The sequence below is a fragment of the Uranotaenia lowii genome, chromosome 1 (assembly GCF_029784155.1).
Source record: "Uranotaenia lowii strain MFRU-FL chromosome 1, ASM2978415v1, whole genome shotgun sequence".
Taxonomy (NCBI): Eukaryota; Metazoa; Arthropoda; class Insecta; order Diptera; family Culicidae; genus Uranotaenia; species Uranotaenia lowii.
This window is the reverse complement of record NC_073691.1, coordinates 118,167,720-118,187,097: the sequence shown is the minus strand read 5'-3', so window position 1 is coordinate 118,187,097 and position 19,378 is coordinate 118,167,720. Positions and strand designations below refer to the sequence as shown.

Here is a 19,378-nt window from a genome sequence, read left to right as displayed (position 1 = left end):
TCTGAAAAATATGGAATATTGAAAAAGCCTTATTTTTCAGATTTTTGGCCTACACACAAAACTTTCGAGGCTCCACTTAGCAAAAATGAGCTGTTACTTTCCATTAGCAAAAAATTTTGTTTACTGTCGAGTTAGCACTTTCCCAAATTGTCGTGACTTTTGCTCAATTTGAGTAAAATTAACCAATTTACTACTAATTTTAGCATTTATAGTAGCATGGACTCAAACTTTTAGCCTGTGCCCAAACCGCGTTCTTTAAGTGCTCAAATTTTAGAAAGGCGACACAGGCGGGAACCTGTTAGATTATTCTTGTTTTCATTTTGCACCGCGCGCGGGTGAAACATTTTTGTTCTGCTCCTCAGTTTTTCGTCGTTTGGTTAGAATTTGGATTTGGTAAGTAGTACTGGTAGTACATACAATAGTGGTAGATGCAATTAAAAGGAAAAATAGAGAAAATTTAGAAAGCTTCCGATACCTTCAATTCATGCAGATCCTCAAATCGGCATCGACTAATCAGGTTTCCGAACTTTTCCAGGATCAACAGCATCTCGTGGGAGGGAATGCTGCAGAAGTAGCCATTCTTCCTCAAGCGGAACGGTTACCGGTTCGGTAACTAGTGTAAAAATAGCGGAATTCTAACGCTGCACATACCGGTACGCGATACCGAGAAAGGAGGAGAAATTGTGAAGCGCAAAACCGAACCCGGAAGCAGCAGTAGTGGTTCCGCCGGGTTGTGTGTGTTGTTGACCTGTTTGGTGGTCAGTGTTTTTACTATCAGGTAACCTATTATAGTTTTATTTTTATTCTTCTAAATATGAAATGCACTAAACTTAATTATTTCTGTTTTTCAGATTTCAGTGGTGAAGATAATAGAACGCGATGATGGAATACACTTTTGGAAACCCGCGGAGTGATGCGAACGATAATAAAAAAGAAGATAAAAAAAAATCAAATCTCACTTTTAAATTTTTTGAAAATGAAAACCCTTAATTTAATTTTGGATTTCACTCAAATTCGAGCAAACGTTAGAAAAATAAATTTTGCTAAAATTTTAGCAAATAAAGGTTTTTGTTTGCTTGAAAACAAGTAAACATTCAGTCAGGACACATTTTGTTATTTTGCTAAAATTTTAGTAAAAATAAATTGCTAAATTGATTGCTAAGATTTTAGCTGGTCAAATTTGAGCAAAATTTTGCTAATTTTCGGCCTCGGAAATTTTGTGTGTAGTCTAATTCACATTGAGATTTTTTTTACACGGAAAAAATATTTTTGTATTCTCAGTAAAGTTATTCACATAATAGATACAATTTGATGATTTGTTTTTGTTTTTTCTCGGATATAATGGGATTTCAAATTTGCAACATCATGCAACGGTAGCCCCTAGCTTAATATGAGGGTTCCAACTTGCATCGTTCAAACACTGTATTCGTTTCTTATTGAAAGTGTTATCGTTTTATTGATTTATTATCATGTTATACATAATGACATTTTGGAAATGTATCAGATTATTAAGGCTCTGACAGAAAAAAAAAAGTTCTGACAACTGCTGAAATATGGGAAAAAAGTACAAATTCTTTTGGTAAGATTATTTACCATTCGTTTCATTAAGTAACAAATAAGCAACAATCATGCGATTCACTTTAAAATCCTGCAAGAAAAGCTTGAATTTTATACAAATAAAAACTTTAAAGTGTTGATTTGTTCAGAAAAGTTGTGCAGATTCGTTCGTTTTTGGCAATTCCATTTTGGCACATGTGCAAAAATCGAATGGTTTTTTTTGGAACGACATTATCCTTTAGATTTTGCTATAAAAGGACTAATATTATTTAGACAAACACCATAAATACGTTATTACGAATTTTCGAAGGTGATGGAAAGTATCAGAGAAACATGAAGTATCAAAGAAAGAAAGAACATAAGCCGTAAATATCATGATTTTTTCGAAAAAGATACAACGGCTCACCGGCAGGACTTGAATCCGCCATCTCCACTTCAGTACAACGGCGAGTTAGCCAATTTCACCACGGTGAACGTGATGGAATCAACCGACACGAGCGTACATTTCGAGCTCCACCGATCAACTGCTGCTGCTTAATATCAAAATACCATGTATATCCATGTATATCTCTCTTGTTACTCTATCACCACCAGTGTTGTCAACTGTTTTTCGAAAAGGTCTGGAAGATTTTGAAAAAAATTCTGGAAATGTTTGGAAATGTCTGGATAGCTTTACTTTTCAAAGTGGTGACCTTTTTTTTTTTGGTCGCCAGTTCTGAATGTTGCAGATAGCCACGAATCGTTTGTTCCTGTTACTATCGTGTTTGTGTTTTGTTACGTGTTTTGTGTGACTCTCAATTTAACATATATCTTCGAACCTTTTGCCATTAATTACAGGTTTCAAACACTCCTGAATGTATAATTCATAATTTCATATCATTTCCTATAATATTATACCATGAAAATTTTGAATTTCCGTAGTTTCTTACAGGGACCGACAAAAAACACAAACACAGCACAGTACATATCGTGCAACACAAATCCTGGAGTGCTGACACATAAATTTTCGTGTGCGACACTTCGGTTTGGCACAGCACTTCAATTGTGTTGTGCTGCATCAAATCAACACGACACAGTTCCCAGTTGTGTCGTGTCGAGAACAACACAGTTGTGCTTAGCACGCAACACAGTGTGTTTTACGAGCAAGGCTATTTTAACCCGTCGGGCTTGATTGGACAGCATTTCTCCGTATTTTACATGGCGAAGTTCTTCACTCACATTGTGTCGAGAAAGAAGCTTGAAAGCAAACGAAAAAAATCCATCCAGTTCGCCTGCTGGCAGATTTGCAACAATTAAAATCACATCGTTTCGGGACCGGGACACGAACACATTGTGTCGACAACTGTGTCGGATTTTGTGTCGCATGCAGTACTGTGCTGTGTTGCGGCCGACACGCAACAAAAGAAGATCAACACAGACACAGCACAGTTTCGTTTCGGATGTGCCGTGTCATCAAATTGTGTTGCACTTACTGTGTTCGTGCTGTTTTCGGTCCCTGGTTTCTTAGAACATTTTATGTCCTGACCTAAAAGTCTGGAATTTTTCTGGAAGATATGTTAAATGTCTGGAAGTCTGGAAGCCTGAAAAAATGTCTGGCAGAAGTTCAAAAAGTCTGGAAGATCCAGACTAAATCCGGAAGGTTGACATCACTGATCACCACCCATCGACTCGGGATTTTAGCCGGGCGAGCACATGGTCGTTTGCTTCGGGTTTGCCGCAACTTACGGTCAGATGAAGATTTACGTTATTACGTTCTTAAATGGTGATAAAATACAACAACAAAACCAAAATAAAAAAAAAAATAAAGTACTAATAAATTTCAAAACATATGAACATTTCAGATAAATAAAAAACAAATACAAACAAAAGGCTCAAATGACAAAAAACAACTTAAAAATGATGGAGGATGACAAAATTAGAAAGTGTGATAAAACAAATATTTAACATTGTAAACTAAACAAGAAAAGTGCAAAATCCATCGAAAACATGATAAAAAATTTAAAAAACATGACTAAAAAGGGTCATAAATTGCCTAAAAATAATAGTTTTTTTGCAGAAATAAGTAAAAAAAAATAGAAAAAAACCGTTCGATTTTGGCAACACAATATGATCGAGCGTGTTGCCAAAATTGAACTGGTCTGTATTGGAAAGAATTTCCAGCTTCCTATGAAGCACCTTCAAGCAAACGCAAGGAATAAGTTCCTCAGTAGGTGGTATATTATCGCATAACCACTCCCAGTTGAATTCTCAACCCTCACGGTGTCCAGGAAACTAGATTTGCGAAGTTTTTATGCTAAAACTATGATAAGTGCAAAAGAAATTAAGAGTAAGCATTTATTTCTATTTGACTTGGGAAAGTCCGGTAAGACGGACACTTTCAAAATTTCGGAAATTACCATGTTTATTAGGTTTCTCGTTGACCACCTGGTGGGAAACCAGCGAATTTCGGTTGACGGGCTTGAGAAACAAAAATTTTGACCCCTTTTTGTCATTTATTTTTAAATATTTTCGAAGGGGCTTCTTTTTTGTTATACCTCGGGGTATATCGCTGAGTTGGCGGCTATCCATTGGGTACTTGAAGCGTAGCCAGTTGAACACAACTATGTATATTGTAACGGATAGTCTCAGCTCTTTTGAAGCGTTCGATAAGACCAGGAAAGCACTCACCGTATTTTATCGGGAAGATACAGGATATTCTGAGTACTTTAAAGGGCGAACACGAAATTATTGCCACACCGAAAATGTCATGCCAATTTTCTTATAATGTTTAAAATCAAACCAGAATATCAGGGTAGTTTTATACATACATATACTTAAAAAATAAGAAAAAAATTAGTCGATGGAGCCTTGAGTGCAAAATTGAACGCTATTTCGCTTGACGTCCTCCATCAAAGTCTTTACAGTGTCATCCGGTACCAGTTTCTCAGTTTTTTTTTTTCATTTTAATAACATTTCCTTCTCGTCTTTGACTGTCTTCTTCCTCTTCCGAAGTTCCCGCTTCATTATTGCCTAGTATTGCTCCACCGGGCCAAACTGGACAGTTTGGCAGGTTCATGTCCTTTGAAAGAAAATGGACAGAATTGGCCTCATACCACTCCAGGACACTTTTAGAATAGTGGCATGATGCCAAATCTGGTTAAAATAGCGGAGCTTTGTCGTGCTGCTGCAAGAACGGAAAAAGGCGCTTCCCGAGGCACTCAGATTTGTAGATCTCGCCAATTACTGTGCCTTTTGTCACGGAAGACTCACTCCTCAGTCCGCAAGAGCAGATGTCCTGCCAAACGAGATATTTAGAGGTGAACTTCGACATTTTCTTCTTCTTATATTTGTCATCCACATTGAGCTTGCTCTTTCCGGTGAAAAACTTCAATCCCGAAATTTGCTTAAAATCGGCTTTCATATACGTTTCGTCGTCCATCACACAGCAGCCATAATTTGTCTGCATCTTCTCGTAGAGCTTCCGTGCCCGAGTTTTAGCCGTCGATTGTTGCCGCTCATCGCGATTTGGGAAGTTCTCTACCTTGTATGTATGTAGTCCAGCTCTCTCCTTTGGATTCTGGACGTAGCTCTGCGGCATGCTAATCTTTTTAGACAAATCATGGCTTGAGACGTTGGGATTTGCTTAAATCATCCGCTTCACCTTTCCCTCCGTCTTTTTGTTCTCGTCGCGGTTTTCTTCCAGCTCCTTTGCCGTGGTTCAACGTCAACTGCTCCTGGAACCGCTTCAACACTCTGGAGACGGTTGAATGGTGAACGTTCAATATTTTTCCCAACTGCCGGGGTGACAGTCAGAAAATTCCAGGTGTTTGGAAAGAATTCGTTTTCTCGACTTGCGTTAGTTCACCTCCATTTTCGTTGAATCGAAAAACAAGACTTTGAGTTTGACAGCATGTAAACAATACACATCAATGAGAAAGTGTGCAAAATTTGGTTGATTTTTACCCAATGGTAAAAAAGTTATGCCCTGTTGAATGTGTCGCAATAATTTCGTGTTCGTCCTTTATCAAGACGTTGTTTTGCCTTCACCTTTGTTCGAGTCCCCTCCCATTGCTTTATAATGGGTAATGAAAAGGGTAAGATTCTCTGGCAAAGGTGGAGGCGACGGATGGCGACACGTATCTGCGTGAGATCTGCGTTGAGATGCGTCTTCAGCGAGTTTTTTTTTTTTTTTGGTTAGGAGAAATTCCCTTGTCAACTGGCAGTTCAAATGGAACGAGTATGAGTTGGGTCGATGATCCAAAAGGTAAGCCTTAAACCCTGGTTTAATAGGTTGGACCTGAGTCGGGATTTTATTCGTATATTTTCCCGTCTCATGTCCTAGAGCGCTGATGTGGTCTAGAGGATAGGCTGGCGCAAGTCTGGTAACCCAGGCGTACTGGGTTCGATTCCCGGTATCGGCAATAAAACTTTTGGGTTGGAATCCCATAAGTTGCTCACAGGTAAGATGAGTTTAATTGTATAAAATAACTAAATGTACTAAATATACCAGAGGGAATGCATCTGGGGATAATCTGAAGAGACTATTGCAAGCGGAGTGGATTGCCAACCATTGTAGGTCTCTGAAGGTTGGTTTCCTTCCCTCGACGAACTATCGGCCGTGGAAGCCCTAGAGGCAATTCGAAGGCCAAGCCTCACAGAAATTGGCTGGACCTTGCTACCGATGGGGTATCCATAAATACATTCATACATACATATTTTCCCGTCTCATGTCCTATCATAATTCCTTAGACGGGGTACTCTATCGTTTTCTTATTTTTGGCAGCAATTTGTGTTCCTACGGCCAGGGTTATCATGACATTGAGCCTATTGCTTGGTCGTGTAAGGTCGTCTTGTCGTCAGATCAAATTTATTAGACTCCCTTTGGGTCCGAAATTTACCTCTTCCTTAAAGCTATCGATCTACATCTATTTATTTTTTGTTTTCATACTTCCCATTCTTATTATTGTTCTCTCTCCTCAAAAAGTATTAAGACCATGGTAGAAAAACTTAAAACTTAGCCGTTTCAAAAAAAGATTTCTATTTTAACTTGACACGAAACATTGGTCAAATGTTGTATGGTAACATATTTGGGCAAATGGAATGAAGTATGAATTTTCAAATTGCAAAACACGGTATGTGAGAAGGTGACATAATCTTATGATGGATCAGGCATCCATCTACGGTGATTGTGTTGGGCGAGTGACTTCCTATGTACAGGTGGTTGTTCGCTTGATCAACAATAGCGGAAAGCTTGTAGTTACTTAGAGGCAGCTCGTTTGTTTGCGGAAAAGCATAGCGGTGCGACCATTGTTGAAACAGCACGTGAGCTTCCGACTCCACGGTATTTCAAAGACACTAAATAAAGGCAAACTGAACAGCATACATATATTATACCAAAGCAAATACAACTACAACATCAACACTTTGGGTTTTGGGTTCAACTAAATGTTTTGCAGCTAACGTTGTGATCAAGGGGTAATTTATGGCGATTTCTGCTCAGTTCAAAAAGTACCTCAATTTTCACTAAGATTTACTTAAATTGCAGCAAAAGTTACTTACGACTCTGCGTTTAGGCTCAACAATGACGGCACTTCCAGGCTTACGAAAATATTCAAGACAGGCGGTATGATAAGTATAACGACAATAATATAATATGTGGATTAAGTTAATTTATTAAATGAATGGATGAAAAGGTAAATACGACAGGATGATGATGTTGAATGATTTGGTACAATCAGTTCAGCTTTAGGAGGAAGAAAATCACCCACGCAAATGCAGAAAAAAAATTGCTTGTCAACTGAACTGCAACAAGGAGAGGTATTTCGGTACCTACTTAAACTTCTCAGACAAATGATGACACGGCTCAACTCTTCATGGTCGCAACCTAACCGCAGTTCTGGAGCTAATGGACGAAAATGTAGGCAATATTTCTGGGTACTTTTTTCTACTTTGTTTAGTTCGGGGTGCGTATATACCAGGAGGTATCGTCAACTTATTGGCCCAGAACCGGAACGCACCATTTGTCGTCACCACAACAACGAACATCCTATTTTATGGGTGACATCATCGTAAATATTCCGAAATAAGTACGAGAGTCTTGCGTTCGTTGCTTGATTGACGATACTTTATGAGGCGAACCAAATTCAAGAATAACTGCTTTCCGCCAAGAGCTCGACCAAGCCAGTGAAGGTGGCTATCTAATATGCTAATTCTGGTGTACCAACTGTTTCGAGTGATTTGAGACCAATTCGTTCCAAAATCTCTGAAAGTATGCAGGGCGCACTATGTAGGAATGTCTGGTCGATTAGTACAATGTTTAAGTGATGAGTGTGGGATGAATTTTGGTGGTTCTGTTTGTTCTGATAGGCAATGAAAATAACGCATGCAGTGGATGAGCTTAAATAGCGACTCTGGCAAATACGATATCTGCACATGCTGCTATCCGAAACATAGAACCTACTTCAATTAATTTCAGCTTCTACAGAGTGAGTTATTCTTGGTCTGCGTTGCTCCATCGAAAAAAGCGGAACAACGTCGAAACTCAGTACAACTCACCCTAGTTCATGCCGTGTGTTCGACGCAATTAACATGTAGTGCTAAATTGTTGAGGTATTCATAATGTATTCATCATGTTGATAGAAATTTCATTAACTTTAAGAAAAGTAGTAGAAATATTGAAGGAAACATAAATTTATGTTTCCGTAGTACGAGATAATCTTCAGGACATTAGAATTCAGGACATTTTTCGTAATATTTCATTCCAATTCGGTCGCAACGGCCGATTAGGTTTTGATGAAGATTTTCAGGAAACTAAACAACAATGGAAATCAGACATTAAATAACTGGAAAGAAGTTAGATTCGATAGATGACTACTGGTGGTGCATACATTCAGGGGTAAAACCAACCTAACACTTTTTCGATAATTTTAGTAACGAGAAAAGTGGAAGTCACAATCTTCTGCAATCTAAAGAAACATCAACGATTGAAATTATTTACTACGGTTGAAGGAACTTCTGAACAGTGATTTGATTATCTATTGATTATCCTATTTACCTCTTAATGGTATTGTTCAGAGCTAAAAAATATATGGAATATTTCTAAGCTGCGTTTTCCAAAATTATGAAACTCCTATATTTTGAAACAGAAATCCTTCGATAAATAAAAAAGGCATATTATCGTATACTTCAGTAGGTATTAAAATAATTCAAAATATTTAAAAACATGACTCGAAATATTCTGCTCGATCCTTCTTGAAATAGTAAATTGTTATTTTCAAAGTATTTCGTCTTACGACATAACTTGATGAACATAATTCATAAAATTGACTCGGTCCATGGCAACCGTAAGTTGATAACATCTATATCAGAACTATCAGTCCGAAATCTGAGTATTGAACTGCTTTTCTGAATTTTGAATCAAAATTTGGAACCTGAATTCTGAATCTGAATTCCATTTCAAAATATTAATCTGAATTATTCTGAATTCATAATCTGATTCCAGAATCAGAATAAAAATAATTCGAAAACTAAATTTAAAATTTAAATTAAGAATCTAATTTCAGAATCTCGACTCGGAAACTAAATATGAAATTTTAATTCGAAATCTGATTTCAAAATCAAAATTCGAAATCCGAATTTAGAATCTTAACTCTATGAAAGTCAGTCCTGACAATTTTATTAAATGAGGTGGAATTCTGAAAGTCTAAATTACGAAAACTTCAATCCTGAAAATCTGATTTCTGATTCTCTGAATCTAAAGAATCTGAATTTTCAATTATTGTTCGAAGAATCAGATATTTGCATCTTATTTCTGAATCTGATTTCTGGATTTGATTTCTATAGAATTTGAATTTTGAATTTGAGTTTGAATTCTGAATTAGAATTTTGAATGTGAGTTCTGAATCTGATTTCGTAAATTTTAATTCCTCCATTTCAGTGAAAACGTATTCATGAAGGAAATTTATTAGAATTGAAAATTAGTAAATATGGATAGAGTAGTTAGAAGAAGTATTTTTTATAGGTGTTGAAAAGAGCCAAAAGAGCATTAAAAAACTTATTAACGTACTCCAACTTTACCCCACAACATCTCATAATCTAGGAGAAGTTGGACCGGGATAGCCCTGCCTTCACCTATACATTCTTTGATACGGTTGGTTATAATGATTCCCTGATGAACTAATAGAGATTGTTACGACACGCTGTATTTCGCTTGACAACTCGAAACAAAAATGGAAAAACAAACAAAACTGAAACAGCAAATGAAATAAATCTCCGTTCCCGATGTCTCGTTTCGAAAGCCAATCGGTTCGAGGATTATAAATTCCGTCGATTGTTCTCAATCGTGTTAACTTTTAGTGATATAATCTATGCCTCTGCTACCCTGCATTTCGAAAACTTTTTTTTTCTTTCTTCTAATCATTCAAACATTCACACTTCAGAAAAGAGGATACGGGAAAACAGTGCCAAGAAGGCGAAGAAGAAAACCACCTCAATAAACAAGGTTCCACCTGTTTTCCTCCTGGCCGAGCAGAACGAAAGACCGATATTGGGTTCGCCTTGTCATTACCTTGATATCTCCGCCCCCCGGGGTGTAGCCGAGATTGTCCTTCGAGCCCACCTTCGAATGGGCCCGATCCTTGAAGTCAGTTTTGAGCGTTTCGATCTTTTTGTCACCGCCGCCAGGCTTGTGATTGGCATTCTCCAGGGAACCAATCTTGGATCGGGCGTTCCACTGCAGTTTATTGGAGATGATCTGGACCGGAGCATGTGAAATGGAAACGCATGATTAGTAACAACCCGATTGAAAGAGCAAAAGAATCTAATATAATGATAATGTAAGTTATAGGGTGTCCCATTATTTTTAGGCACGATTTAAAATGAACAGTATAAATACATTTTAGGAGCAAATCCAAATTTTTTCACTTCCATATTGTCTATAGGGTAGCGGACCTATTTTGGACCGCTTTGGGAAGTGCGGCTATGCTATTTTCTGAAATAAAAATGTACATACTACAATTTTCGACTGCTTTATCTGTTCATTCTGAAAATCAAGGCTTTTTCTATCGAAACATATCGTTGTTTGTTGCAATGTTAAAAGATTTAAACCTCGTTTCTCGACCATCGACCATTCGACCATCCTCTGGTCCTTTTTTTGACCACCCTCAAACTAAATAAGTTTGTTTTCTAAATTTTGCTATATTATAGACAGTGATTAATCTTTTCTTTCCTAAAGTTGTAGACAAGTTTTGATTGTTCACGTTAATTCATTCTTGAACTAACTTTCTTAAATTTTTCTCCAGCCTCCTTTTCGGTACACTTGTTTGTTGAATATTTCCTACTACAACCATTTGTTTTTTCTACAACTTCTTATGCTTTAAAACAGTAATTTTAAATATAAAAATGGAGGCGTTTTCTTTGTAACACCATCACATATAAACGGTCGGTCGGAATTAAGTAAAATTTGGTATCCGAGGGTTTTTGGAGTCAAAGATAATTTTTATAATAGTTTCAAGAATCTCACTTTTTATGAAAGGGGGGTTCCCATACAAAATTATCTCTTCTTCACATTCTTATATATAAAAATGGAGGCGTTTTCTTTGTAACACCATCGCGTATGAATGGTTGGTCGGAATAAAGTGAAATTTGGTATCCGAGGGTTTTTCGGGTCAGAGATGGTTTGTATAATAGTTTCAAGAATCTCACTTTTTATGGAAGGTGGTCCCAATACAAATTCAACTTTAAATGGGACACAAGCCATACAATTTTGTTACAATTTCCATAAAAATCGATTCGCAAGCACGATGAAGTTAAGGACGTGTAGATGAAATTTAACATTTATTACAATTTATACATAAGAAGGTAAAACGAAGTTTACCGGGTCAGCTAGTTTTCGATAAGAATAGAGTGAAAACAGAAAAACTCCCCCGTTTTACAGTGTATTAAATGTTTTGAAAATTCCGACAGCACACTGCAATTTCGACGAAATTTGTTCTTTGTATCTTTAGGATCAATTTTTGGAACGCTAATCTCCTTCAGGCGACCCAATGACCCAATGACTTTATTAAGTCTGACACCATCAACTCCGCGAAACAACTTTTATTCTACGAAAAAAATTATTGTTCTTCAACAGTTTTTTTCCAAGATTGCATAACCACAGGGGTTGATATACTAAATTTTTAGTACTTTTTCGCTTGTAGTTTTTACATATTTCAACAAGTTTTCCTAAGATTTTAATCACGTTAAGACTATCTCATAGCTATATTTGAATATATTATTTGCTGAAATTGAGATATTTCAACTGTTACAAATATTAAACACAGTTACATATTTGCCGATTTATAGTCGTTTTTTCCCAACCTCTCCTTTAGAGGGGGTTTATATTTCGTCTTTTTAATGTTTTTTAATGTTCTTAAGCTTCTGTAAGCTGTACTTTTCAACAACTGCTGATCAAACAGTTACCATTAATGAAGATTGTAAGATTAACGTGGTTTGAAGAGGTTAAAACTTACGTTTTCTTTCGGCGACCTAAACAGCAGCAACCGATTTCTGCTGTGAGCAAAACCTTCTTCTTCTTCTTCTTCTTTCTGGTTTCAGCAGGGGTCTGCTGATGTATTATGGACCGGTATCTCTGACCATATGTCCAGTATATCGTTTAAAGTCATTTGACTGTCGGTTCATGTTAACGATGTGGGCTTGGTTTATCAGTTTTGTTTTTCATAGTATCCGTTTTTTAAAGGTCTAAAGGCTTCCTTCCAAACTAGACCGATATGGTAGTGGCGACGAACTTGGTGTCCAGTCCTCACAGCCATCTTTGTTTGGTTTAATTAGATATGGATTTTGGCAGTTTTTTTGAAACTTACTGTTTCTTTCAGTTGGTCAATATTTTTTTTGCTTTAAATAGTATGTCAATAATATTTCCATATTTTCCATCGAATGTGTAGTTACTTCTAACTCTATTAAATCGGGGGCAAAATAATATCAGATGTTCTGCATTATCTGGCTTATCACAGATATTACAATTTCCTTCATCTTCGATTTTCATAATGTGTAACCAGTACTTCGAATAATCATGTCCAGTAGAGTGCCCCAAATGACCCGACATTTGAAAAAGTTAAACGCTGCAGGCTTAAATTGATCCCAGGCCTAGCACAAGGTCTCATGCCAAATTTGGGCCAGATCGGATCACGGGAAGGGGTCGCTCAACGAGCCTAAAGTTTGTATGGGATTTTGAGACATTTTGTTCGGGAGAAACATGAAAATCCAGTTTTTAATGAATAACTTTGGTCCCCTTCGGCCGATTTATTTTGAAAATGGTTTTTCTCAAAGCCTAACCTTTGACAAATATTTCATTCCAAAACTGCATTTCAATTCGAGTTAAGATAAAAAAGTTATTAGACTTAAAAAATAGGGTAAATTTTTTCAGGGTGATATTCATCACTATTAATGAGCGACAGTGCTTCGAACATTTTGACGCAGCATTAACAGTTATGAATATCACCCTGAAAAAAAGTTACCCCATTTTTGAAGTCTAATAACTTTTTTGTCATAGATCGAATTGAAATGCATTCTTGGAATGAAATATTTGTCATAGTTTAGGCTTTGAGAAAAACCGTTTTCAAAAGAAATCGACCGGAGGCGATCAAAGTTATTCATTAAAAACTGGATTTTCATGCTTCTCCCGAACAAAATGTCTCAAAATCCCATACAAACTTTAGGCTCGTTGAGCGACCCCTTCCCGTGATCCGATCTGGTCCAAATTTGGCATGAGACCTTGTACTAGGCCTAGGATCAATTTGAGCCTGTAGCGCATAAAATTTTATAAGCTTGAAATTTCTCATACAAATTTGGGGCAGTCTAATGTCCAGCCATAATTCGGTTAAGCATCTTTATTTCAGCTCCATCGAGTGGTATATTCTTAAACCACGGTTCGGTATTGAATTCGTCTTGTACTTGGAAAAACTTTTTTCCCTTGTTTTCCAAGAGTGCATAGTCAGTGTACCATTTTTTTGTTACTTCCTCCTTAGCGTTTTTAAATAGATTAAAAGCATCTTTGAGAAGTATTGGGTTATCTATACCTTGTTCAGTGTTAGCTCCTCTGTTTGCTAGTACATCTGCAACTTCATTACCACTGAGGCCGACATGGCTTGGGATCCATTGTAGAGCTATATTGTACTTTGAACATCTGTTCAAAATGTCTTGAGCAATTCCGCATCGAAATTGATTTGTTTGACTGCTTTGTAATATCATACAAGAGGATTTGGAGTCTGTATAAATAACAGCATTTGGGATTTTGTTTTCTTCGACTATTTTTGTAGCTTTATCAATGGCAAGGTGTTCAGCGGTCATAATGGAAGTTTCATTATTCAATTTAATGGCTATTTTTGTATTTGAGAGCTGTACATATATACCGATCTCACATTTGTCACCCTGTTTGAATGCATCCGCCCTAATCCTTGTATAAAAATCAAACAAAACCCCAAGATAGAATGTTAATTGACTATTTTGGTCATGTTTGTTCTCATTTTACAATTTATAGCAGACATAAGAAGAAAATTCTATAACTTTGTCTCAACGCTAATAACACTGCATACTTAAAGGCGCTATTTTTTATAATTTAGAGAAAATTAATTATTTTTCCTCTTTTCTGCAGACAATTGTTTGATAAATATTAGTTTTTGGATAAATATTAGTAATTTCGTAATCAGCAATCATAACGATCAATTCAGAAGAAGAATATGCCGTTCGGAAGGGGGATCAATTATACCCAACTCAAGGGGATCAATTGTACCCATAATCAACATTTTAGAAAACTTTTTCTGAAAAAAGTTGAGAGTTTTTCATTGCTTTGAAAATATGGCATTATGAAGTTCATTTTACGCTCGAACGATTGATACATTGTAACAAATATTTTTTTCATAATTTTCCCATGTAAGGAAAGTTTTAAAGTGATGAAAAAAGATCTTCAAGTTACATTTTGTGAAATTTTTCAAACAAAGTTCAATTACTCAAACAATTATTTTGTTAAAATTTTTAAACTACAAGCATTGTTATTTTGCTCATTTTGGCACATTTTTCTAGAACATTTGATCTTTGTAAGACATTCCAGTTTCGAGATATAGCTAAGGAATCAAGTATCCCCAGGGATCAAGTATCCTCATTCTCCCCTATATATGGGTGATCTATTCCGGTATTTACTGTTCATAGTAAACAAAGCAGTTTGTTTCATGACTTGAGTACTATTTTTGTCTTTAACTAATTTTTCTGGTCCAATGTCGGTTGATATCGTTACGTATTCATCTGTATGGAAATTTCTGAGCAGGGGACTTATTTTATCAAATATGTGTCGGTATTCCAAATATTTTTTCTCCATATATGTTCCATTCTCCATATATGAGCTGTTTTTCGTTCCAGTTTTTGGTGGAGGTCTCAAGTAGTTGACTATAAACTGTGTTTCGAAAAGCAACATTTTTAGCTATTTCTTTTTTGGCAAGGTATTCGCTTCTTATTTTCCATGGCTCTTCTGCTGATATAGCAAGCAAAGTATTAATTGGTGTAGTCCTGCTACAACCAGTTACTTTTCTTAGAGCTTTATTCAGAACTACCTGGAGCTGTTGTTGGTAAGTGTTTGCTGTGTTGTTCAAAGTTGAAACACAGTACTCTAGTCCATTTCTTAGTAGAGCTTTGAAAACTAACAATAAACTTTGTGGGTGTGAATTCTTATTAAAGCCCGTGATGATCTTCAACATGTTTAGTCTTTCTATGGTTTTCATGCTAATCATTCTCGCGTGGGATCGAAAACTTAACGAACGGTCAATATTTACTCCGAGATATTTGTAAGTATTGACGTTCTCAACCGTCGTATTTTTGATTAAGACTTTTACTGCCGTGTTTCTAGGGTGAAACACCATTGTTTTGGTCTTGGAAGGGTTGATTTTTAAGTTGAGTCGTTCTGAAAATTCCACAAATCGGTTTATGTAGTTTTGAGCTAAGCTTTCCAGTCCTTTGAAATCTTCATGTTTAACTAATGCGCAGAAATCATCGGCATATTGTATAAGTACGACTCCATCTTGTTCAATTTCGTGCATTTTTGCCGAGTAGATGTTGAAGAGCGTGGGTGACAAGACGTCCCCTTGTGGTAACCCATTACAAATTCTTCGTGTTATTTTTTCACCACAAGTATCTAAGATCAATTTTCTATTGGTTAAAAAGCTCTCAATCCATGTAATGATTTCTCCTGGAAAGCGTTGTTCTATCAGAATTTCTTGCAATTTACTTGATTCTACAGTATTGAATGCGTTGGATAGATCAATGAAAATAGCCAATGTTTCGTATTTTTCTCGTTTGTTTTTCTTGATTTCGTTGATTAGATATCCAACACATGTAGCTGTGGAGGAGTTTGTACGAAAACCATAGGAAGTAGAAGGGATGCATTTTGTCTGGTCTATGTGTTCCTTTATTTTTTCCAGAACGGCTGAATTTGTCATTTTGGTAATCGTTGGTATAAGAGAGATGGGCCTTTTCCCTTCTACTGTACTTTGATCTTTCCCGGCCTTGGGTATAGCAACTACTTTTATTTCCTTTAATTGTTCTCTTAGATGACCTGATATAAACATGGTGTCGATTTCATTAATAAATGCATTTTTAACGGAGGGACGTATTGCTCTCAACATTTCATAAGAAATTTTGTCATCCGAAGGTGCAGATCTTGCTTTTTTCTTGGAAAGAATTCGATCCCATTTTGCAGCATCCATAATGTTATAATTGCATGTTGGTCCACAACTTATGGTCTCGTCTATATCTACTTCAGCTTTCCCAAAATGCATATCGAAAAACCTTTCCGCTAATTCTACATTGTCTTGTATTGGGTTATTTTCTTTACGTTTAATTGCTTTTCCAGTAAGACGTCCAATCCTTTTCCATAACTCTGCCGAACTAATCTGGGGGTCTATACTTGCAGCGAAATCTTCTAAAGCCTTGTTTTGCGATTCCCTTTTGCTGTATGATCTTTTTTTGTTAATGTATTTCAATGTTTGCTGCTCAATACCTGCCATTACTATATCTATTACTAGATGACCGCTTCCTCCAATACTATAGTCAGCGACTTCCCAATTCATTTCTCCGAATAAATTTGCTGAACAGAGTGTCAAATCAATTGCAGAAGGACTTCTATTCGGTTCAATAGGTACAAACGTGTTATTGCCATTGTTGAGTATCAAATATTCAGAATCGTTGATTATTTCTAGTAGACCATCTCCTTTTCGATCAGACGAAACGTTTCCCCACATAACATGATGACTATTAAAGTCACCACAGATGACGACCTTTTTAAACTTATTCATAAAGTCAAAAATTTGTTGTAGAATATTCTTGAATTCAATTATTGGTATTGAAGGAGTAACATAAATCGATGCTAAAGCCATATCAAGGGACGAGATATGGATTATGGTACACTGAATGTTATCGGAAGTAATATTAATATCTGGTAAAGTATAGTTGTATTTATTGTTCAGAAATATTGCTGTTCCTCCATATCCATCGTGTTGTGAAGTGAGCACATTATGAAACGAAGGTATTTTGTATGTTCTTTGATCAATATCTGTTTTTGTCCATGTGTCCATGAGCATTAGAATGCCATAGCCACCCTGGTAAGCAACTCCCTCTAGTTCTTTTTTATTTCTACTTAAACTTTGAATGTTGTACTGTAGTAATTTCATAATAATAATGTAGATTTTACTTACAATGACTGGTTGTTACATTTGATTACCTTATCTGACCTCTGGCTAATATCTTGTAATGACGCTGCTTTCGCCAAAACCTGTAGACCTTGATTCCTTTGTAGATGATATAGCATACTGGATTCTTCACTTGTTCTTACAGCTTGTTCTGTGTTTTTCTTTTTGGCTCCCGTTTCCATTGTTCTGTAGCTAGAACTCGCCCGGAGTTCCGTTCTCCATTTCTCTGTCTCTCCTACTTTGTATTTGTTAAATAGTGCAATCCCATCTGCTGTGGATTCTTCGTTCCTCCGTTTTCTTGGTTGGTAGATGCTCACGTTGCTCGCAATATTTGATTCAAGCCGCTCCTGCCTTGGCTCCTTTGATTTTTGACGCAGGCCTCTTCTACTGTATTTTCCAGCTGTCATCGTAGCGAAAGATTCGGCCGGAGTTGGGTCAGCCGCACTTTCCATCAACGCTTGATACGGGTTTTGCGTCACTATAGGAAACCTTTCAATTGCCTCCGCAAAACTCAGGTTACTGCGAGCCATAATTGTTCGGATGTTGTTCTGTCGTCTACGCTCAGGGCAATCCTCGTCGGTTGTGGCATGTCCACTTCTACAATACAGACATTTAGGATTTACATTACATCTCGCAAACTCTAATTCTGAGTCGTGTATTTTCGTGCACTTTTCACAGCGTTGTTTGCTTCTGCAGTTTTGTGTTGCGTGATTATAACGCAGACAATTCAGACAAAGTACCGGCTTACTATAAAACGGTCGGATGTAGACCGAACAGCAATAAATTTTTGCCATCCGTGGTAGAACATTAGTGCGAAAAGTCACACTAACTCGTTGCGTTGGCTGAGGTTCCTTATTGATAAAACGATTCAATCTTCTGGCACTAAGAACGGGAACACCACACTCTAATCCATCGACGATTTCCTCCATGGTTATCTCCAAAGGTATTCCTGACAAAACTCCATCGACAGTAATGAAGTTTTTCGGAATAAACGCCCGATAGTTGTTTTTCTGCAGCTCTGCATCCGTGGTCATAAAATTTGCCAACTCAAACTTTGTCAAAAATACTATCACCCTATTTCGACCTGCTTGTTTAATGTCCGTTACATACCCCTTGTAGCAGCATTTTTGTAAAAAAGCCGCGAGGGAAAGTTTATTCATTTTCAATTCACCACCATCACTATTTTTTTTTATTAGTTCCACTAGCACACGATAGGGACCTTGATCGTTGTATTCATATTTGTAGCTGATTTTCGGTTTCTCCAGCTGATCGCTTTCCTTATTTTCTTCACTAGACGCCATATTGCTAGCCATATTTGATCCACGTTCTCTTCCCGCTATCGAAAAACTTGAAACTCCATCCGCCATTTTATTTTCTTTCTTCTTCATCAACGACCGCCATGTTTTTGCTTTCGGCTTGCAAAGCGTCTTTTGACGTAGAATTACGTCTTACGGCAACACTATAGGGGGGCAAATTGAAATTCGCGAACCGATCTCGCGTCACGAAAAACGCCTCTTTCAAAGACATCTCTCTTAAAAGACATACCAAGCCTGCTCAACGTTGATTGGCTATTCGAAAATGGAAAAAAAAATTAGACGCCCCGCCCCTTCATGAGTTTTGTTATTTCCAGCATACGAAAGGTATAAAACAAGGGGTCAACTGATGGTTTGGTTCATTGTATCAGAGAAATTGAAACTAGTGACACGGGCAGTAGCAGAGCTGACCAACAGCGGCGGAAGCAAGTTGTGTTGTGACAGCTCAGAACCTCACTAACCCACCTCACTAACCCATCACACACACACACACACACACACACACACACACACACACACACACACACACACACACACACACACACACACACACACACACACACACACACACACACACACACACACACACACACACACACACACACACACACACACACACACACACACACACACACACACACACACACACACACACACACACACACACACACACACACACACACACACACACACACACACACACACACACACACACACACACACACACACACACACACACACACACACACACACACACACACACACACACACACACACACACACACACACACACACACA

The 19,378-nt window shown here is 37.2% G+C and overlaps 1 protein-coding gene across 6 annotated transcripts in view; it reads right to left on the bottom strand.

Moving 5' to 3' along the window:
- The window catches only part of LOC129739360 (microtubule-associated protein tau), a 148,102-nt gene that overhangs the window by 23,713 nt on the left and 105,011 nt on the right, over positions 1–19,378 (bottom strand). For 5 of the 6 annotated variants that reach the window (XR_008735835.1, XM_055730765.1, XM_055730768.1 and 2 more), the window contains exons 7-8: positions 10,103–10,288; positions 7,096–7,134 (exon numbers count right to left, since the gene is read on the bottom strand). Coding sequence is in view for 5 of the 6 variants with exons in the window: in XM_055730765.1 (XP_055586740.1) it covers positions 7,096–7,134; positions 10,103–10,288 (225 nt within the window). In the remaining variant the exon portion in view is untranslated. The remainder of the gene's footprint in view (positions 1–7,095; positions 7,135–10,102; positions 10,289–19,378) is intronic. The other variant, XM_055730766.1, reaches the window with a different exon arrangement.